At 39.7% G+C, this 18,799-nt stretch overlaps 1 protein-coding gene across 5 annotated transcripts in view; it reads left to right on the forward strand.

Annotated features, from left to right (window-relative positions):
• The window catches only part of ASB3 (ankyrin repeat and SOCS box containing 3), a 140,940-nt gene that overhangs the window by 61,887 nt on the left and 60,254 nt on the right, over window positions 1-18,799 (forward strand). For 4 of the 5 annotated variants that reach the window (XM_032778369.2, XM_032778367.2, XM_075064376.1 and 1 more), the window contains exons 2-3: window positions 197-408; window positions 3,960-4,118. In XM_032778369.2, the coding sequence (XP_032634260.1) occupies window positions 213-408; window positions 3,960-4,118 (355 nt within the window). In that variant the 5' untranslated portion in view covers window positions 197-212. The remainder of the gene's footprint in view (window positions 1-196; window positions 409-3,959; window positions 4,119-18,799) is intronic. The other variant, XM_032778370.2, reaches the window with a different exon arrangement.

The following is an 18,799-nucleotide window of genomic DNA, read 5'->3' on the forward strand; positions in this document are numbered from 1 at the left end:
AAACACAAGCAAAATTTTACCTCCCAGGATGGCAATAGTGTAAATACTGTCTAAAATTAACCCCAAAAGGGAGTTCCCATTAGATGAATTAAACTGGGCATACCTGACAATCTTGGCTCAGATTTTAAGAATATGTTGTCTGTTGTAATTACAGACTTGCTGGACTAATAGTAACTTTTTTGCCCTCTATTCTCAGAGTGAGCTGTGGAAGGATGGATTTCACAGAGGCCTATTCAGACAGATGCTCCAGTGTTGGACTTGCAGCTAGAGAAGGAAATGTCAAAAGTTTGAGGAAACTAATTAAACAGGGATATAGCGTTGATGTTCCTGATAACAGAGGGTGGATGCCAATCCATGAAGCAGCATTTCACAACTCCAGTGAATGTCTGAAGCTGTTAATTAATGCAGGTAAGGAGAACTTGATTCAAGATGAGGCAAGTTATTTTTATTTTCCCTGCTCACTTCCCTTATAAATAGAATATGCTGTAACATAAGATAAACCAACCTCATTCACTTTCTGATTTCTTTTGTGAATTTAAATGTGGTTAAGGTCAGAAAAAATATATGATAAAAATGGCACCTTTCTGCTCAAGGGTAGGAATACTCTCTGGATGTCTTTGAAATATATATTCTTACTTTTCTGGAAAAAAAAAAAAAGTTTTCTCTATTGTTAAGCACTGCTGATCAAATTCTGAGATCCCAAGTGGAGTTTGCAGTGCTGAAGTAGTAATTATCTTGTTATATTACATAAAAAAAAACATGTTAAAAGAATGTTATTTAGGTTGCAAAGTCAAGCACTCATAAATTAGGAAATGCCAAATTTAAGGTTGCCAGAATAGACCTGTTTACTTCAGATGGAACAGGAAATGCCAAACATTCTGTTCAAGTGGGGTTTACAGTGCAGGCTTTCTTTATCTCATGGACTCTGGTGATAATGTACATGTACAGCATTAATAATCATACTAGGCCTAACTTGGCCTACAGGCAACTTTGGTATTTTGACCTCATGAGTCTGTCAGTCCCCAGTAACACTAACTGTCCTACCTGATGTGAGCTCCCATAACAGAGGTCAAATCTTACATCTGAACCCAGCATCATTGCATTTGACAGCGTGGATGCTGTCTGGTTAACTACCATTGGAAGAAGCTGTTCAGCTGAAGTCCAGAACTTATTGATGCATATCCAAGGCCCTCATTTTCAGGGAATGTATTGATCTTTATTACAAAAACTAAAGAACTGGTGAAAATTGGTGTACAAAATTAATTTCAACAGTTTTCTGGATGAAAGTATTAAGGTTAATATTATGGGAATGGGAGGACAGAAAAAAAAATAAAGAAAGAAAAATGTAAGAGTACTTCTGACCCAGCTCCCCATTCTGGAAAGAGAGATGGCAGCTCGGTAACTTCAGAACTGGGTGTCTGGTCCAGGGGATTGCCCTGGGGTCTGCCCAGGTTACCTATCTGCCATCTTTCCCTTTGCAGCAGGGTCTGGGAAGTTCCAGCACTAATGGATTAGTAACATAAACACATCTACGTAATATGATATATTGGTCTTTTTTAACATAATCAGTATTCTCATGTACTTGTGAGGTTCAAAATTAGTGTGAAAATTGGTGAAAACTTAAATAACTTTTATAAAATCCGGGAAATTTTTGGTAAAAATGGTAAATACCAAAAATGAAGGGCCTTGTGCATAGCAGAAAAGATTTGATAGGATGACCTGTGAACTAAATGGAAGAGGTGTTCCCTATTTGGGCAGCAGAACTCCACCTGACTCCCTTAGGAGCCTTGATTCCTATGGTTCAGGACTATCTGCTATCCTGAAAGCATTCAGGGCTATCCATCAGCTGCATAAGGGTACAATTGATAGCAAAATCAGCTCATCATCCTCTCATTCAGGGTCACACCGTACTATTTCCCACCCTACTGTTGCTAGATTCTTCAGGGACCTCACTCATGTTTCCCCCAGTCTGGGAGCTCCCTCCTTCTTGGAACATCAGTATAATTTTAGTAGGTTTAATGAGGACCCCTTTTGAGCCCTGAGCAGCTTGCTCTTCACACTATTTATCTATTTAAACTGCCTTCTTAGTTGCTATACATTAGCTCAAAGGGTAGGGGAAATTCAGGCCCTCATGGATAGCCTTCCTTACATTGTTACATAGACAGTGACTCTCCCAAAGTTCTTGCCAAAAATGGTCTGATTGTCATTTAAATTATGTGATTCACCTGCTGCTTGTCTTTCCCAAGCTTCATTCAAACCAAGGGGAAGGCAAACTGGACCCCTTGGTGTGGTTACTGCTCTCTTATGTTACTTCAACAGAAAAGACCCTTCAGGAATTCGCCAGGCTATTTGTAGCATTTCCAGATAGGGTGAGTAGTCAGACAGTAGCTATCCAAAGATTGTCTAGGTCAGAGTTTCTCAACCTTTTTGATACCAGGGACTGGCTTGCTGTGTCAGAGAGATCTTAGGGACTGGCGCTGGTCCACAGACTGGTCTTTGAGAAACATTGGTCTAAATCAGTACAGCAGTGTTTGTGTCAGACTTTCTAAAGGGACGCAGTGAGCTTTCCCACTAATGTACTGGGTTGCAGTGCCACTCATCCAAATTTGGCCTGGCTGCCCCTCCATCTGACAGCGCCACCCAGAGGATTCAGGGGGCGTGGGGCAGGGCCAGGTCTTCGGCAGCAATTCAGCGGCGGGACCCTCTCAGAGGGAAGGATCCACCGCTGAAGAATGAAGCTGCGGCGGTAGAGCAGCCTAAGTGCTGCCGATCGCGGCCTTTTTTTTTTTTTCCTCCCCTGCCGCTTGCAGCGCTTGTACTCGCCGGGCAGCACTCCAAGGCTTTGGCAGCAGTTCAGCGGCGGGTCCTTCACTCGCTCCGAGTCTTCCGCTGCACTGAAGGACTCGCCGCCGAAGACCCAGAGCGAGTGAAGGACCCGCTGGGGAAGTGCCGCCGAAAACCCGGAATGGCTCGCAGGGCCCCTGTGGGGCCTGGGGCAAATTGTCACACACACACACCCCCACACACACCCTCCCCGCTGTCTGATGGCATTGTGACTTGGCACAGAAGGTCGCAGTGCCCACCAGCACTTTTTAGCTGAAACTGAGAATTATTGCCAGGAAACTTTGCAGATATTTAGATGTATGTGCTTTTAAAAGGTTTCCTAGCCTGTGCACGGTTAGACAGCAGAATCAAAGGACTGATTACTTTATTGAGATCAATGTATTAATGGCCCCAGTTCCTCCTAGATTACACTGGAATATCCCACTTCATAAATGAGGGGGATGGAAGACTTCAAGTTTTTTTTTAAAAAATAAAGCTGCGGGGGAGGGAGGGCTGATTCAAAAAACGTTGAGATCCCCTGGCCTAGACTGTATTAAATCATGCTGAGCGATAGGTAGTTTAGATCCACCCATGCTAGTTAGAATCCATTCCAACAGGGCTCAGGCAGCTTCTGCAGCTTCTTTGAAAAGGATCCCTATTTCTTACGTTTTCAGAGCAGTTATGTGGGATGCAGTTTACGCTTTCAGCCAACACTATTCCTCAGTTGAAACCTTAAAAATCTGATGCCTGCCTTGGCCAAGCTGTCCTGCGGTCATCATTTAAATAGGATTTCTAGTACCAGCCTCCTGACTATGAGGTCTTGCTAGTGATCAGAAATCGAATCCATGTGGACAATCACTCAGAGAAGAAAGAACAGTTACTTACGTTACAATAACTGTGGTTCTAGAGAGATATTGTCTGCATGGATTCTACAGTCTGCCCTTGTTCTCTGCTACCATGGAATCTAATACCACCTGGATTGTGTCTTGGTGAAGGAATTAAGGGATGGTTGAGCCTGCTTCACTCTTTGTGCCCTTGGGTGGGAGATCCAAGGCACAAGAATCCTGTAAGGTAAGTGACTGTCCTTTTTAGAATTTCATGTTAGAAAAATCTTTTTTAATTCTTCTTATTCTTAGCTCCATCTGATAACTACATAAAATCAAAGACATTTGAGGGTACATGTGCATTACATCTTTCTGCAAATAATGGATGTTTGGAAAGCATCAATGTTCTCTTGGAGGCAGGAGCTGAGACTAATGACGTTACTTATGAAGAAACTACTCCGCTATTCCTAGGTAATGTGTGTGTGTATGTATGTATGTGTGTGTGTATATATATATATAATATATTTTAAAATCAGACAGTGCTGGATATGTGGAAAAAGTCATGGTATTACCCCACAATTCTTTCAGTGTCCAGCAAGTTTCATGTTCTTTTGTGGCCTGTATAGTGGCATGCCTTTGGTTCTGAAATGCAAATATTGCTGAAAACTTCTGTAACTTTTCTCCTTTTCTATCTCGATTGCATCTGCTTCAAACAATGTTTTTAAAGGGAACCCACAAAGTGGAAAACTTTTTATTTTATCCCTTTTTGTTTCTTTGAAATATAAACAAAGAATGGAAGTTATATGACTTTTAAATGTAAGTCTTCTTTGTTTTGTTTTATTCCTGCCTACTCTTACATTAGAAATTCAGGTCTATCCACTCTTGGTCTGTTCACTCTTACTCCTAGAAGACTTGTGCATGTTTGTTTATACTATTAGCATACTGATATTTCTGGACTATGCTGGGTGTTGTTGGGAAAAATTTCCTGTCTTTAAATTGTTAACTTCAGTGCAGCTCCAAGCCAAAATTCTTACAGCTGCCAGCATTTTTAAACAACCTATTAATTGGAACTTTCATAAGCTGAGTTGGACAACATGGTATTAAAGAGTCACTGGCTGCGGGAGCCTTGTCTATGATAGTGCTCCTACGGTCAATATGCATATGGATCCCCGCTGGAGTTAGCAATGGCAGGACATTTTTGCTTAAAAAAAAAAAAAAAAAACCCATACCATACACAAAGCCAGATGACTGGAGGACTAGTAAGACTTATGAGGTCATAGGAGTAGGAGAGGAAAACTTGAGCAATTGACAGAGGAATGGATTTTTAGTCAGCCCTTTTTAAATCATATTTTATTTTATGTTTACACTACCTAACTCAAGTGCCTGATAAGTAATTGGGAGGAAATATTTCTTTTTGTGAAAGGTTCTGCAAAATCACTTCTTCAGTTGAGAGCTGTTCCTATTCCAGTCTGCCACAGAGTCCTGCAGAAAAACATGGAAGAGAGAGCTTGATGTTCTTGATATTTCTGAGTTTAGGAAAAAGCTCATCTTTAAAGGGGGTCTTCAGCCATTCTTTGCAATCTACAACCATGATTTCATCCTCTTTAGATTACACTGTTGTTCACATTCACAACTCACATATCTCTTCAGTCTCCGCAGGGCACATGCAACTTTAACTCTGACCACAGACATCAGCTATTGAAAAAACATAACGTCACATACTTCTTCACTTACATCAACTAAATAAAGCAATTAGAAATATTACAAATGGAAACTTCCCAAAATGATAAACACTATTACAGACTGTTTCCACTTAAAACAATTCTTTTCATTTACCATACTGTAACCCAACACTTAAATATAGCGCTCAATTTAAAAAAAACAAACCTATTGTCATGCATACTAACCAGCTACCTCCACAAGCACCAATTCAGCATTCTGAACAATTGTAAATCATCCATTTTAAACCATTCAACATGTTGCAGTTAAAAGTTGTGTGTTTTGTGTGGAAATGGAGGATGGAACTATTTATGCTATGATGTGGCTGTGGCAACATGGAGAAGGTGAAATCATAGCTATAAATTGCAAGGGATAGTTGAAGTTTCAGGGCTCGATCCTGCACCATTGAAGTCAGGAATAGGATCAGACCATTAACGAGGGATTTCCTGAATTTTCATGTTTGTATTGGTGGAATATGAACATGAGCAACTTTTACTAATTATTTTTTGTGAAGATATTTGTTTTATTTATATTCCTCAATCAGTCAGGGATATGTTTTCCTCTGAATCAGAGATTCTTTTTTTTGCCTACTTTCATCAATATTGAAAATTGTGGAAGATTTGACGTTTGCAAGCAGTGATAATTTATTCATACTTCATTTTTTCCTACCATCTTTTGTTGTTTTGCTTTTGTGTATGTCATTGGTTTCTTTATTTTGCTTGTGTTAATTGTGAGTTCCATTCTTCAAATGATGCACACTTGTAGGGAAATCTCATTATCTCTTGAAAGTAGTTATACATTGTCATAAACAGATAAGTAAGATAGAACAGAAGTACTTTATATCTCTTTTGATTGTAAAGGGTTAACAAGTTCAGTAAGCCTGGCTGTCACCTGAAACCAGAGGACCAATCAGGGGACAGGATAACTTTCAAAATCTTGAGGGGAGGGGAAGTTCTGTGTGGTTCCTGTAGAATTTGGTGTTGTTCTCCTCTGATTCTTGAGATGACCAGACGTGCACATCAGGTTTCTCTCCAATCTCTCCAAGATATATACAGGTCTCTTATAAGTCTGCAAAAGATAGGTGTATACTGGTGAGATAATGACGAGTGTAGTATATGGCTTTGTTTCTTATGCTGTTGCATTTGGCTGAAAGGTTTGATTGGCATTTTGGCTGGAAGGGAGTTCAATTGTGATTTGGCGAGATCATGGATTGGAAGGTATTTAATTGTTTACTTGTATACTTAGGCTGGGAGGGTATTCCCGGTGGTCTATAGCTGAAAAACCTCTCTGTTACCTAATCCATCTTAAAAATTTAAAAAGATAATTTTTAATGTTTTCTCTCTCATTAAAAAACTTTTTCTGTTTAAGAAAACCTAATTGTTTGTTTTTTTATTCTGTGTGAGAACCGCCCAGGGGACTGGGTCTGGATCAACCAGGGGAATTGGTGGTGAGAAAAGTGAGAGGGAAGGGATGAGAGAGTTTAATTTTCTCTCTGTGTTAGGAATTAAACTTTTCTCTCTCTAGGAGAGTCTGGGGAGGGAGAGAGAAGGAGGGAGGAGGAATTTCCTCTCTGTTTTAAAGATTCAGTAAGGGTGAGGGGAAAGAAAAAAAGAGAGTTTTGAAATCACAGTAATCTCAGGGTAACCCAGAGAGGAAAGCCTGGGAGAGCAATGGTGGGGGAAAGGGTTTACGTTCCCTTGTGTTAAGATCCAGAGGATCTGGGTCTTGGGGTTCCCTGGGTAAGGTTTTGGGGGGACCAGAGTGTACCAGGCACTGGAATTCCTGGTTGGTGGCAGCGCTACAAGTACTAAGCTGGTAATTGAGCTTAGAGGAATTCATGCTGGTACACCATCTTTTGGACACTAAGGTTCAGAGTGGGGAATTGTACCATGACATACATATAATTTTCTTCTGCATTTGTAAGAGAATCATACTGTTCACATAGTGAAGGGAGTAATTTTTTTTTCAATTGGCATTGAATGCTCTAAAAAAAGGTTATGGTTTTAGTAAACAATGTCTGTGCAGTGTCAATACCACTGAAAAAATAAACATTTACTCTTGTTAAATGATTGGTTTACTCCTGTGTTTTGAAATATTAAAGATTATTTTTGACTTTGGAAGCCTGTAGAGTATTTTAGTGGTCTTCTGGGGCAAAAAATTGCCGATGCACTTGGTCAGGGTTCCTTCCCCATGCTGAGCTCTGGGGTACAGATGTGGGGACCAGCATGAAAGACTCCCTATGCTTATTTTTACCAGCTTAGGTTAAAACTTTCCTAAGGCACAAGTTCCACCTTGTCCTTGATCGCTGCCACCACCAAGCGATTTAAACAAACATTCAGGCAGGGCCACTTGGAGCCCTACCTTCCCCCAAAATATCCCCCCAAAACCCTACACCCCCTTTCCTGGGGAGACTTGAGAATGAAAGTGAGCACAGATCAACCGCCCTGGGTTTTTAGAACACTGAAAAACAATCAGGTTCTTAAAAGAGGTTTATTTTAAAAAAAGGTAAAAGAATCACCTCTGTAAAATCAGGATGGAAGATAACTTTACAGAGTAACAAAAAGATACCAAACATAGAGAATTTCCCCTCTAGGTAAAACTTTAAAGTTACAAAAACAGGGATAAACCTCCCTTTTAGCACAGGGAAAATTCACAAGCTAAAACAGAAGATAATCTAATGCATTTCTTTGCTATTACACTTCTACCCCGATATAATGCAACCCAATATAACATGAATTCGGATATAATGTGGTAAAGCAGCGCTCAGGGGGGATGGGGCTGCGTGCTTCGACAGATCAAAGAAAGTTCTATATAATGGTGTTTCACCTATAATACGGTAAGATTTTTTGGCTCCCGAGGACAGCGTTATATCAGGGTAGAGATGTACTTACTTTTTCTGCAATAATAGGTGCTTAGTCCAGATATGGCTTAGGGAGATGTATTTGCCCTGCCCTGGTTCCTTTGCTGACTCCGAGAGAACAAAACAAAGACACAAACAAGAACCTTCCCCCGCAGATTTGAAAGTATCTTCTCCCCTTATTGGTCCTTTTGGTCAGGTGCCAACCAGGTTATCTGAGCTTCTTAACCCTTTACAGGTAAAAGAAGAATTATAACCCTTTCACAGGGTAAAAGAGGGATTTTATGCTTCCCTTAGGCTGTATTGTTATGGGACAGCACTGGGAATTGTAATTCTCACTGGGGATTTGAGGGATGGAATATTTTTTCAGGTTGTTCATACCATACATTCAATTTAAACAAAGAGGTAAGTTTGATTCATCACTTGTGAGTTCAGCAATCAAATTATCGCTATGGCTCCAAATTTACCTCTTTCTCTGATTAAAAATGGATATATTACAGGAATTTGCCAATAATTGGGGACCTTTCTAAAGTCCTATTTGTTGTTTTATAGAGTTGAATAAGTAAAAGGCCTTGATTGCCTTTTTAGTTGATTCTGGAACCAGTCCTTAAATGGTCAGAAACTGAGGTTTTCCCATCGCCTAATTACCATATCTGTGTATGTTTGGTTTAATATTATTAAACAGTTACGTATAGAAAATAATTAGTATTTCTGAGGGGGCATTTTCTTAGCGAATACATGCAAAATGAAGAAATGAAAATAACTCATTAGAGATTATAAACACAATATTTGGTTTGCAAAGGTAATACTTGTATTGACTAAGAGGAAAATTAATATAAAGTGTAATATAACGTATGTTAAAATAATTCAATTTGGTCAGGGAATGTATCACTTTGATAATTTTCCTGTTCTGTTCCATACCCTCTGGGGCACGTGGCATGGGCCAACTGTCCAGTCAGACAGGATTACTGGGCTAGATGGGACCTTGCTGCACCAGTATAGGACCGGTTTCTTATGTTCTTATGGTTCCAATACTTGACGTGTAAAGCAATCTGCCTTAAACTTTGCTATGCCCAGGGACCAAGGGGCAGCTTAAGGTCACCAAACTGTTATTAAAAACATATATTTTATGTGGGGAAAATAGGTCACATATATTGGGATAAATGTGTGTTAAAGATTAATTTTATATTCTTATATCTAGACTTTTAAAAAGGAAAATCATTATGACCTGATTAAATATCTTTATTTTGTGCATTCTCTTCTACCGAAATCAAAACAAAAACTTCTGTTTGGTGATTGAGCGTTTACCCCAACAGGAGCTAACCTTAATTCATTAATTAGTGCTTTTAAATAGGCATTAAACTAAAATAGGTTGTCATAAGTTGTTTAATTATTTAGTTACTGGGTGTATACCCATTGTGGAAAACTTCCCTAAGAGGCAAAATGGAATCAGTACAGTAAGGGCTAGCCGTGTTAGCTGAACTGTAAAGGCAGCAGAGATCCTGTGGCGCTTGTATAGACTAACAGGACGTTTTGGATCATGAGCTTTCGTGGTGATACCCACTCGTCAGATGAATGTAGTGGAAATTTCGCCAGGGGCAGATATATATATATAATATGCAGCAAGCAGCTAGAGATAACGAAGGTTAGTTCAATCAGGAGGATGAGGCCCTGTTCTAGCAGCTGAGGTGTGAAAACCAAAGAGGAGAAACTGGTTCTGTAAGTTGGAACCATTCACCAGTCTTTGTTCAACCCTGAGCTGATGGTGTCAAATTTGCAGATGAATTGAAGCTCAGCAGTTTCTCTTTGAAGTCTGGTCCTGAAGTTTTTTTGCTGCAGGATGGCCACCTTAAGGTCTGCTATCGTGTGGCCAGGGAGGTTGAAGTGCTTTCCTACAGGTTTTTGTATATTGCCATTCCTAATATCTGATACGTGTCCATTTATCCTTTTCCGTAGAGACTGTCCAAAATATCTGACGGTGGGAGGGAGGGGCACCTGTTCTGAAAAATACCGTGAGCTTAAGAAAACGTGGTCCAAGAAGTACCGTTAGGACACATAATGTGAAAGTCCTGAGTAAATTTCTCAATGGATGTAGGCACCTCTCAATGCTTCCTTTTTAAAAAGACAAAATGCAGGGTACACCAGGCATTGACTATTTATAAGCCTATTTTTTTCCTTTTTTACAACTAAGTCATTTATTCACTAAAAAAAAAATTGAGGAAAAAAAATCTTTGAGGCCTTCTGATACTATGATGATGAAAATAGTATAAGTGATTAGGTATGTTAAATCGGACCAAAGGATAGACTGAGGTTTCATAGTGGCTAGATTAAAAAATAAAAAAGGTTACATTTGGATGAAGTTCAAAATTTCTCTCAGATTATATTGGACCACAGCAAGACTACAAATTAAAGCTATAGAACAGCCATTATTGGAGACATTAAAAGTACTAGAAGTTGTTGGCACTCATTCTGGGACTGCCCAAGTGTAGGGAGCTTGTGCGTTAACATTCCAGAGAGAATTAAATCAACAGAGAAACTCTATTGGTCATGCACCATATGTTTACTATCAGACTGATGAGCATTCAAAGGCATTCTTTTATGATACCACAAAGCAAGTCCTGTTAAGTTAATTTGTGGCAAAAATGGAGGGACTGGTAAATAAACATGATGGTACTACATATGCAAAAGCAAATTTTGATCATAAAATAGAACAAATTTAGGGAAGAGCCTTTCCTGAACCCTTATGCCTGCTCAAAGTCCCATTAAAATCAGTGGGGCTCTATATGAGCATCAGTATTAATTCATATGGATGACACCAAATGGTTGAGGCTTAGGCAATGAAAATGACACACAAAAATCCTTATGCAATGTTCCTTAAATAAACTCACTCTGCATGTTAATGAAAACACTTGTGAATTAAAAATAGATCTCGCTTCTCTTTTCAAAATACATAATTTTTATTCCGTGTTATAGAGTTATTTTCTTTAAAACTTTCTTTTTTAAAGATTATGCTTTCAAAATAATTCCAGTGCGTGCACACATCTGAACAACTTTTGTGTATTGAGTTGTTTGCGTATATAATGTGCTAGAGAATTGCCATCTCTGTTGCACTGGACACTGAAATTCCTCTTGTTATGTAATCATAAGAGTCATAGAATTTAAGGCCAGAAGAGATTTAGATCATCTAGTCTGATCTCCTATATATCAGGCCACCAATGCCCCAGCCAGCATCTGCACAATAAACTCAACAATGGACATGAGACCAATGTAAATGAGATCCATAGAAGACTCTCTATTATGTGCTACAGGGAGAAAATAGGAGGGACCTAGGTGCACGAGGTCCCTGCAATGCCAGAGAAATGATTAAAGGAGATATGCCCAACTCACCTGATCTATACTCACATGCTGCAGAGCAGTGGCTCTCAACTTTTCCAGACTACTGTACTTCTTTCAGGAGTCTGATTTGTTTTGTGTACCCCCAAGTTTCACCTCACTTAAAAACTACTTGCTTATAAAATCAGACATAAAAATATAAAAGTGTCACAGCACGCTATTACTGAAAGACTGCTTACTTTCTCATTTTTTACCATATAATTATAAAATAAATGGATTGGAATATAAATATTGTACTTACCTTTCAGGGTATAGTATATAGAGCAGAATAAATAAGTCATTATTTGTATAAATTTTTAGCGTGTGCTAACTTTGTTTGTGCTTTTAGGTAGCCAGTTGTAAAACTAGGCAAATATCTAGATACGTTGATGTACCCCCTTGGAAGACCTCTGCATGCCTCCAGGGGTATGTGTACCCCTGGTTGAGAACTACTGCTGCAGAGGAAGGCAAAAAAAAGCCATGGTCACTGTCAATCTGACCTGGAGGAATTCCTTCCTGACCTTACTTATGACGATCAGTTAGACCCTGGGGATGTGAGCAAGAATCAGTTAGCTAAGCCTCTGAGAGAGAGAATGCTTGGTGCCACCTCAGAGCGCTGGCTCAATCCACCCAGTATCCCTTCTCCAGTCATGGCCATCCCTGATGCTTCAAAGGAAGGAGGTGAAAAAACGTCCCCAAATACATTTGGGAGGCAGGGAAGGAAATGCCGTTCTGATGCCTGCTGGTGGCCAGTTGAAACCCTGAAGCATGAGCTTTAGGAATGTTAGATAGAAATCAGGAGGGAATCCTAGGGCTGCTGAGCCCTGTCCCCTGCGATCACAAGTAATTGCACTAATACATTTATCCATCTCTCTGTTAAAACTAATTTAAGTTTGCCCCCTCAACTCCAGTTGGGAGGCTGTTCCAGTACTTCACCCGCAGGGCTGGCTCCAGGCCACAGCGCACCAAGCACATGCTTGGGGAGGCATGCTGCGGGGGGCGCTCTGCCAGTTGCCGGGAGGACGGCAGGCGGCTCCGGTAGAGCTCCTGCAGGCGTGCCTGCGGAAGGTCCGCTGGTCCCGTGGCTCCGGTGGAGATCCGCAGGCCCGCCTGCGAGAGGTCCACCGGAGCCGCGGGACCAGCGAGCGGCAGAGCGCCCCCCGCGGTGTGCTGCCGTGCTTGGGGCGGGGAAATTGCTAGAGCCGGCCCTGTTCACCCGTCTGATGGTTAGAAACCTTCTTCTAATTTCCAGGTTAAATTTGTTCTTGTGTCAACATTGTCCTTTAGCTTAAATACTCTTCACTCTCCCTGGTATTTGCCCCCTAATATATTTATAGAGAGCAATCATATCCCCTCTCAGCCTTCTTTCTGTGAGACTAAACAAGACAAGCTCTTCTAGTCTCATCTCATAATAGAGGCCCCACATTCCCTAGCTCTTCTCTGCACCTGTTCCAGTTTAAATTAATCTTTTTTGAACATGGGTTACCAGAATTGTTCACAGTACTCCAAATGAGGTCTTGTACAATGGCATTAACAGTCCTCTATCCCTACTGGACATGCTTTGCCTAATATATCCAAGGATTGCATTTGCCTTTTTAAGAGTCACTTCACATTGGTGACTCAGTCATCCTGTGATCGACCCACCCACCTACGTCTCTCTCCTCTGTTGCTTCCAGCTTGTAGCAGAAATTCTTATTATTAGACCCTAAGTGTGCAGGACCTTGGACTTTGTACTAATGAATTGCATCCCATTTTTGCTACTCCAGTCTTCAAGATCATCCAGGTCTTCCTGTATAATATTCTGATCCTCCTTTGTATTGATAATGCCTCCCAAATTTGTATCATCAGCAAATTTCATTAACACACTCCATATTATCATTGTTACTGAAAGCTGAGGTGAAGTGTTCATTTAGTTTTTGGGCCATACGTAGATTATGTGTAATCTCTTTCTTCCCATCAACACAAGAACATAAGAATGGCCATACTAATGATCAGACCAATGGTCCGTCTAGCCCAGTACCCTGTCTTCTGAGAGTGGCTAATGCCAGGTACCCCAGAGGGAATGAACAGAACAGGCAATTACTGAGTGATCCATCTACCATCATCCACTCCCAGACTCTGGCAGTCAGACGCTAAGGACACCCAGAGTGTGGAACTGCATCCCAGACTGTCTTTGCTAATAGCCATTGATGGACCTATCCTCTCTGAACTTACCTAATTCTTTGCTGAACTCCATTAGAGTTTTGGTCTTTACAAAACATTCCCTGGCAATGAGTTTCACAGGTTGACTGGATATTATGTGATGAAATACTTCCTTTTGTTGTTTTATACCTGCAGCTGTTTATTACACTGCACAGCAGGCTAACCTCATCCTTCCTTATACTCTATTTATTTATATAACTTTTACAATCCTTCCCCAAAGTGATTTTGACCTAACAGGTTCTGTTTTGTCCATACTATCACTTTTTATTTCTTTACAGTTTACTGCTTTGTTGATGTACACCTCTACCCCATGAACTTTATTTTTATTCCTATCTCTCCTAAACAGTGCATGCCCTTCAATACCTGTATTCCAGTCATGACTGCTATTTCACCATATTTCTGTAATCCCTAAAATTTCTGGTTTGACCTCCAGTTTCTCCATTTTGTTGCCCAGATTTCTTGCATTTGTGTACAAGTATTTCAGATGCTTCCCTCAGACAACACCCACTTTTCTGGTTTGTAATATTCTATTATCCCTTACTAATCTTCATTTAGCTGATTGATTTTTATTTTTTTTTTTGCTCTTGTGAAGTTTCCACCTCAGGCTTCAATACACAAGTCTTTCCCAACCTTCTCCCCTCATCTCCTAATTTAAATGTGTTATCAGTCATTCCAGCCTTGATCCAGAAGATTAATACCCCGGGTTACAAAGTGGAGCCCATCAGTTGAGATGTCTTCTTTCCAAAAATGCTTCCCAATGGCTGTACAGCATATTGTACAGCATACCATTCTGCATTTTCAGATATATGGGGATTTAAATCAATTTAGGAATATGTTTCATTATTGTATGATAAACCTTTCTCATAGCACCATCTTTGAGCCATCTGATGATGTTCATTATTGGGTTACGTCTTCATCCACCTTCTCTAGGGACCATAAAATCACCTGAACTTCCATTTCTTTAAGTGTCTTACCCAGCCGTGCATAGTCATCCTTGATCCATTCCATTGGGAATCTAGCAGTGTCTTTTGTCCTGACATGCAGCACAATCAGTGGATTTTCCCCCACTTCCTTGGGGATACTCTGAAGCCTTTTGTCCACATCTCGTATCTTTGTTCCTGGCAGACAGTACATTCTTACATTCTCTGGATCTGTTCTGGTGACAGGCCAATTCTTCTGAATATAGAGACCCCAGTTACATAGACTTGTCTCTTCCTGGTGTTGATATGAATCTGTTTTATGTCCTCTCTCACGGTCCTTTGAACATCATCCTCATTTTTCCTTAGGCTCTGGTCCATGTTTATTTCCATAATGTCTTCCTCTTTTTTGCAGGGACTGGCTTCCATTCTTTTCTTCCTCACCACACCATTTCATGCCTGTTTCTCCTCCTCATTCCTTAGTAAAGCAAACTTGTTACTCAATTTAATTTCGCTACCACTATCTAGTCTCTTCTGCCTTGTGCTTATGGTTATATTCTTCCATGGATCAGCCTCCTCTCCTGGCAGAATGCCCTCTAGATCCTTTTGTCTGGCAGGTTTCCACAAATCTTGAGTTGTCTGTATCACCTCCTCACTCCTCCCCTGCATCATACTTTCAAATTCCAGTCCGAATGCCATCATTGTCTAACTACATCTCTAATCCTTGAATCTTCTCTACCATGAGCTCTACCAGATGGCATTTCATGCATAAGTAGCTTCCATCAGATATCCCCTCAAGGGTGATGAACATCTTGCAGCTTCTTCATCCAACTGTCTTCTTTCTCTCCTTTCCTCTCCTCTCCTCCTTGGGGAGCCATCATTATCTTCTCTTCCTAGACCCTATTCTTAGTAAAGAAGAAGGGGAGGAAAAAATCCCAAATGCCCACAGAAACTCTACTGTTAGATGATTGTTAATGAACAGTAAGGCATGGGGGGAACTAATTTATGTTTGAAAGAATACTTCAGTCTCCATTCCCATTGAATTTCTCCCCTTCATTGCTGAGGCTACCAGAACGATGCTAACCAGTTCCTGTTGTAATGGGACAGCAATATGATGTAGCTGCAAAAAGACTAATATGATTCTGGGATGTATTCACAGGAGTGTTGCATGTAAGACCCGGGAAGTAGTTGTCCTGCTCTGCTTGACACTGGTGATGTCTCAGCTTGAGTACTATATCCCACTTTAGGAAAGATATGGACAAATTGGAGACCATCTCTAGAGGACAGCAACAAAAATGATAAAAGATTTAGAAAACCTGATGTATGGGGAAGAGTTAAAAAAAATCCTGAGCATCTTTAGCCTTAAGAAAGGAAGACTGAGCAGGGACCAGATAAGTCTCCATTATGTCAATGGCTGTTATAAAGAGGATGGTGATCAATTGTTTTCCAAGTCCACTGAAGTTAGGACAAGAAGTAATGGGCTTAATCTCCAGCGAGGGCAATTTAGGTTAGATATTAGGAAAAACTTTCTCACTAAAGGTAGTTAAGCTCTGGAATAGGCTTCCAAGGTAGGCTATGGAATCCCTGTCATTGGAAGTTTCTAAAAACAGATTGGACAAACAGATTGTCTAAGTTTACTTGATCCTGCCACAGTGCAGGGGGCTGGACTTGACTTCTTGATGTCCCTTACAGCCCTACATTTCTTTGATTTTTTTGAATGTTTTTCTATCAGAAAATGGACTGCATTTTTCATATATACAATTGAACAGCTGGTAACAAGTGACCTAGGCAAGAAAGGTCAGAACCTGTATCCTGTTATAAACTCTTGAGGTACCCATGTAATGCAAATATAGCCAAACATTTAAAAAAAATAGTGGAAAAATTATTCCTAGACAAAGTGGTAGTATCTCAAGGTTCACCTCAGAGCAGATTTTACTGGCAGATTATAAAAGCTTGAGTAGAGGGCCTTTATAATAGAAGTGCTGACTATTCATATTAAGATACCTGAGGTAACGACATAAAATAGCTGAATAAAATAATAACTAAACTTATAATAACCTGTAGTTTTGAGAATTTTCTTTAAATGCCACCAGATGTCACTGTAACCAAAGGATCTGAAAAATACTGCAGTGAATTAAAATAGTTTTCATTACGGTGTGTTCTTTTGAAGAAAAAAAAATTAATTCATTTTGACAATGATAAATAAAGTGGGTGTTTTCTTCAGAAAAATGTGTATTTGTAACCTCTACTGCACATTAGATGTTTGCTCTATGCAAAAACTTGAGTATGCCTAGAATTCTGTACTGAATATTTTTATGTGCTTATTACATATATGCATAAAACCCCAGCATAGTAAACAGCACATATGTGAAATTAGCAATGATTGGTACCTATACCACAGAAATCATAGATCTTCTACAGATATTAAGATAAACTGTTGCGAAACAATACAGCACTTCACTACAACCTTGCTAACCGTAGTATTTTCTCAGCAATTTTTATCAAAACCTGGTGTGCTAGATGAGACAATGTTTCTGATATATTGACTTAAAATTCTGTTTCCTGTAGTTCAACATTGGAATATAATGCATCTTTTTAGCTTTTTGCACTCTTTGGGGTATTTTCACGAGAATTTTCCTGAACAGAGTTCCCCAGGACATGCTTTGTTTGCTCGTGTGGTTTAAACAGAGAAACCATTTTTATTTTCTTCAATTGTCTTTTTTTTTAATTTGATACTGAAAAAATCTTAAATATTTTGAGAGATTTTCTGTTTAATATTCATATGTGTGGGATATGGTGCTGTGTATAGTACAGGTATCTGTGGGGTTCAGAAAAGGGAGACTTTACACACATTAAGAAGTTACAGCAACAAGGTAACTGGAGATGTGGAAGTTTTTGTTTGTGACGTGATCAGAATCTCTTTGTGTATTAGTTAATTTTTCTTTTACATTTCTTAGGTCATATAATAATTTTTTTTAAACTTGAGAGACTGACAAATATCTGTTGTCTGAGAAAGGTGGCAGTTGAATAAAGGGGAGCAGAATTGTACTCAGTCTTCTTAGGGATATTTTCAGGACAGGAGATTACCCCCATGAGATTTTACTATACAGCATACCATTCTGCATTTTTAGATATGTGGGGATTTAAATCAGTTTAGCAATACGTTTAATTATTGTATGATAAATTGTGACATTGGAGATGGCTGAACTTATCAGAAGCCAGACACTATTTAATGTACAATGGGCTTTTTAGTTTATTTGTACACTACGGTCATATTTTAAAAAAGTTATAATGTCTGCAGTTCAGTTGAAGGGTTATTTTCAAATACTTCTTTGGTTCAGTGCTGGTTTAGGAAGATAAAAGATATAAATACAAACAGCAAATACATTTTGATAGTAATTGTCAAAGGCGTTTTCAAAATTGTTCATTTCTCCAGTGAGGGTGGAACTTTCAAAAGCACATGGGGGAACAACTTCCATTAAATTTCCTTTATGTGCTTTTGAAAATCCCATAGTGAATATCTGCCCACAAATATAAGTTTCAGCAGTGTTTATGAGTGGGCACAGAATTCTTCAGCTTTTGTTTTTTATTTACAAAGCTTCAGAAGGGGCGGCAGAACCTATAGCTTTTCAGATAAAATAATTAAATTCTCATTCATATCCAGTTGCGTGATGGAAGGCAAGGGATAGGAAAAATATATTAATCTCTGGGTTCCGTGTATGGCGTTTACTGCTGTACATCTGCATTGGGTTCTTGGTTTCTGTGTTTGCATTGGTTTGATCCATTCATGAGTTCCAGTCAGGTTTTTCCTTCACATAGTTGCCCCACGACAACTTCTAGATGGATTCCATGGGCAGATTTATAGTCCCTGAAACTAAGTCAATTAAAGGGCCAATTAGCATAGGAGGATTGGGTATGTATTTGGTGTGATTTATGAACATGTGAGGAACTGTTCCTTCTGTGAATTCCAAAAGAGCCAGTCATTAGAGGCTGATGATTGGTTAGGCACACAAGGATCTGAGGTTTCAGTATATGGGAGTGGAGACGTACACGCTAGTATGCATCAGTAACTGGGCCTTATGATG

Source organism: Chelonoidis abingdonii, chromosome 3, assembly GCF_003597395.2.
Source record: "Chelonoidis abingdonii isolate Lonesome George chromosome 3, CheloAbing_2.0, whole genome shotgun sequence".
Classification (NCBI taxonomy): Eukaryota; Metazoa; Chordata; order Testudines; family Testudinidae; genus Chelonoidis; species Chelonoidis abingdonii.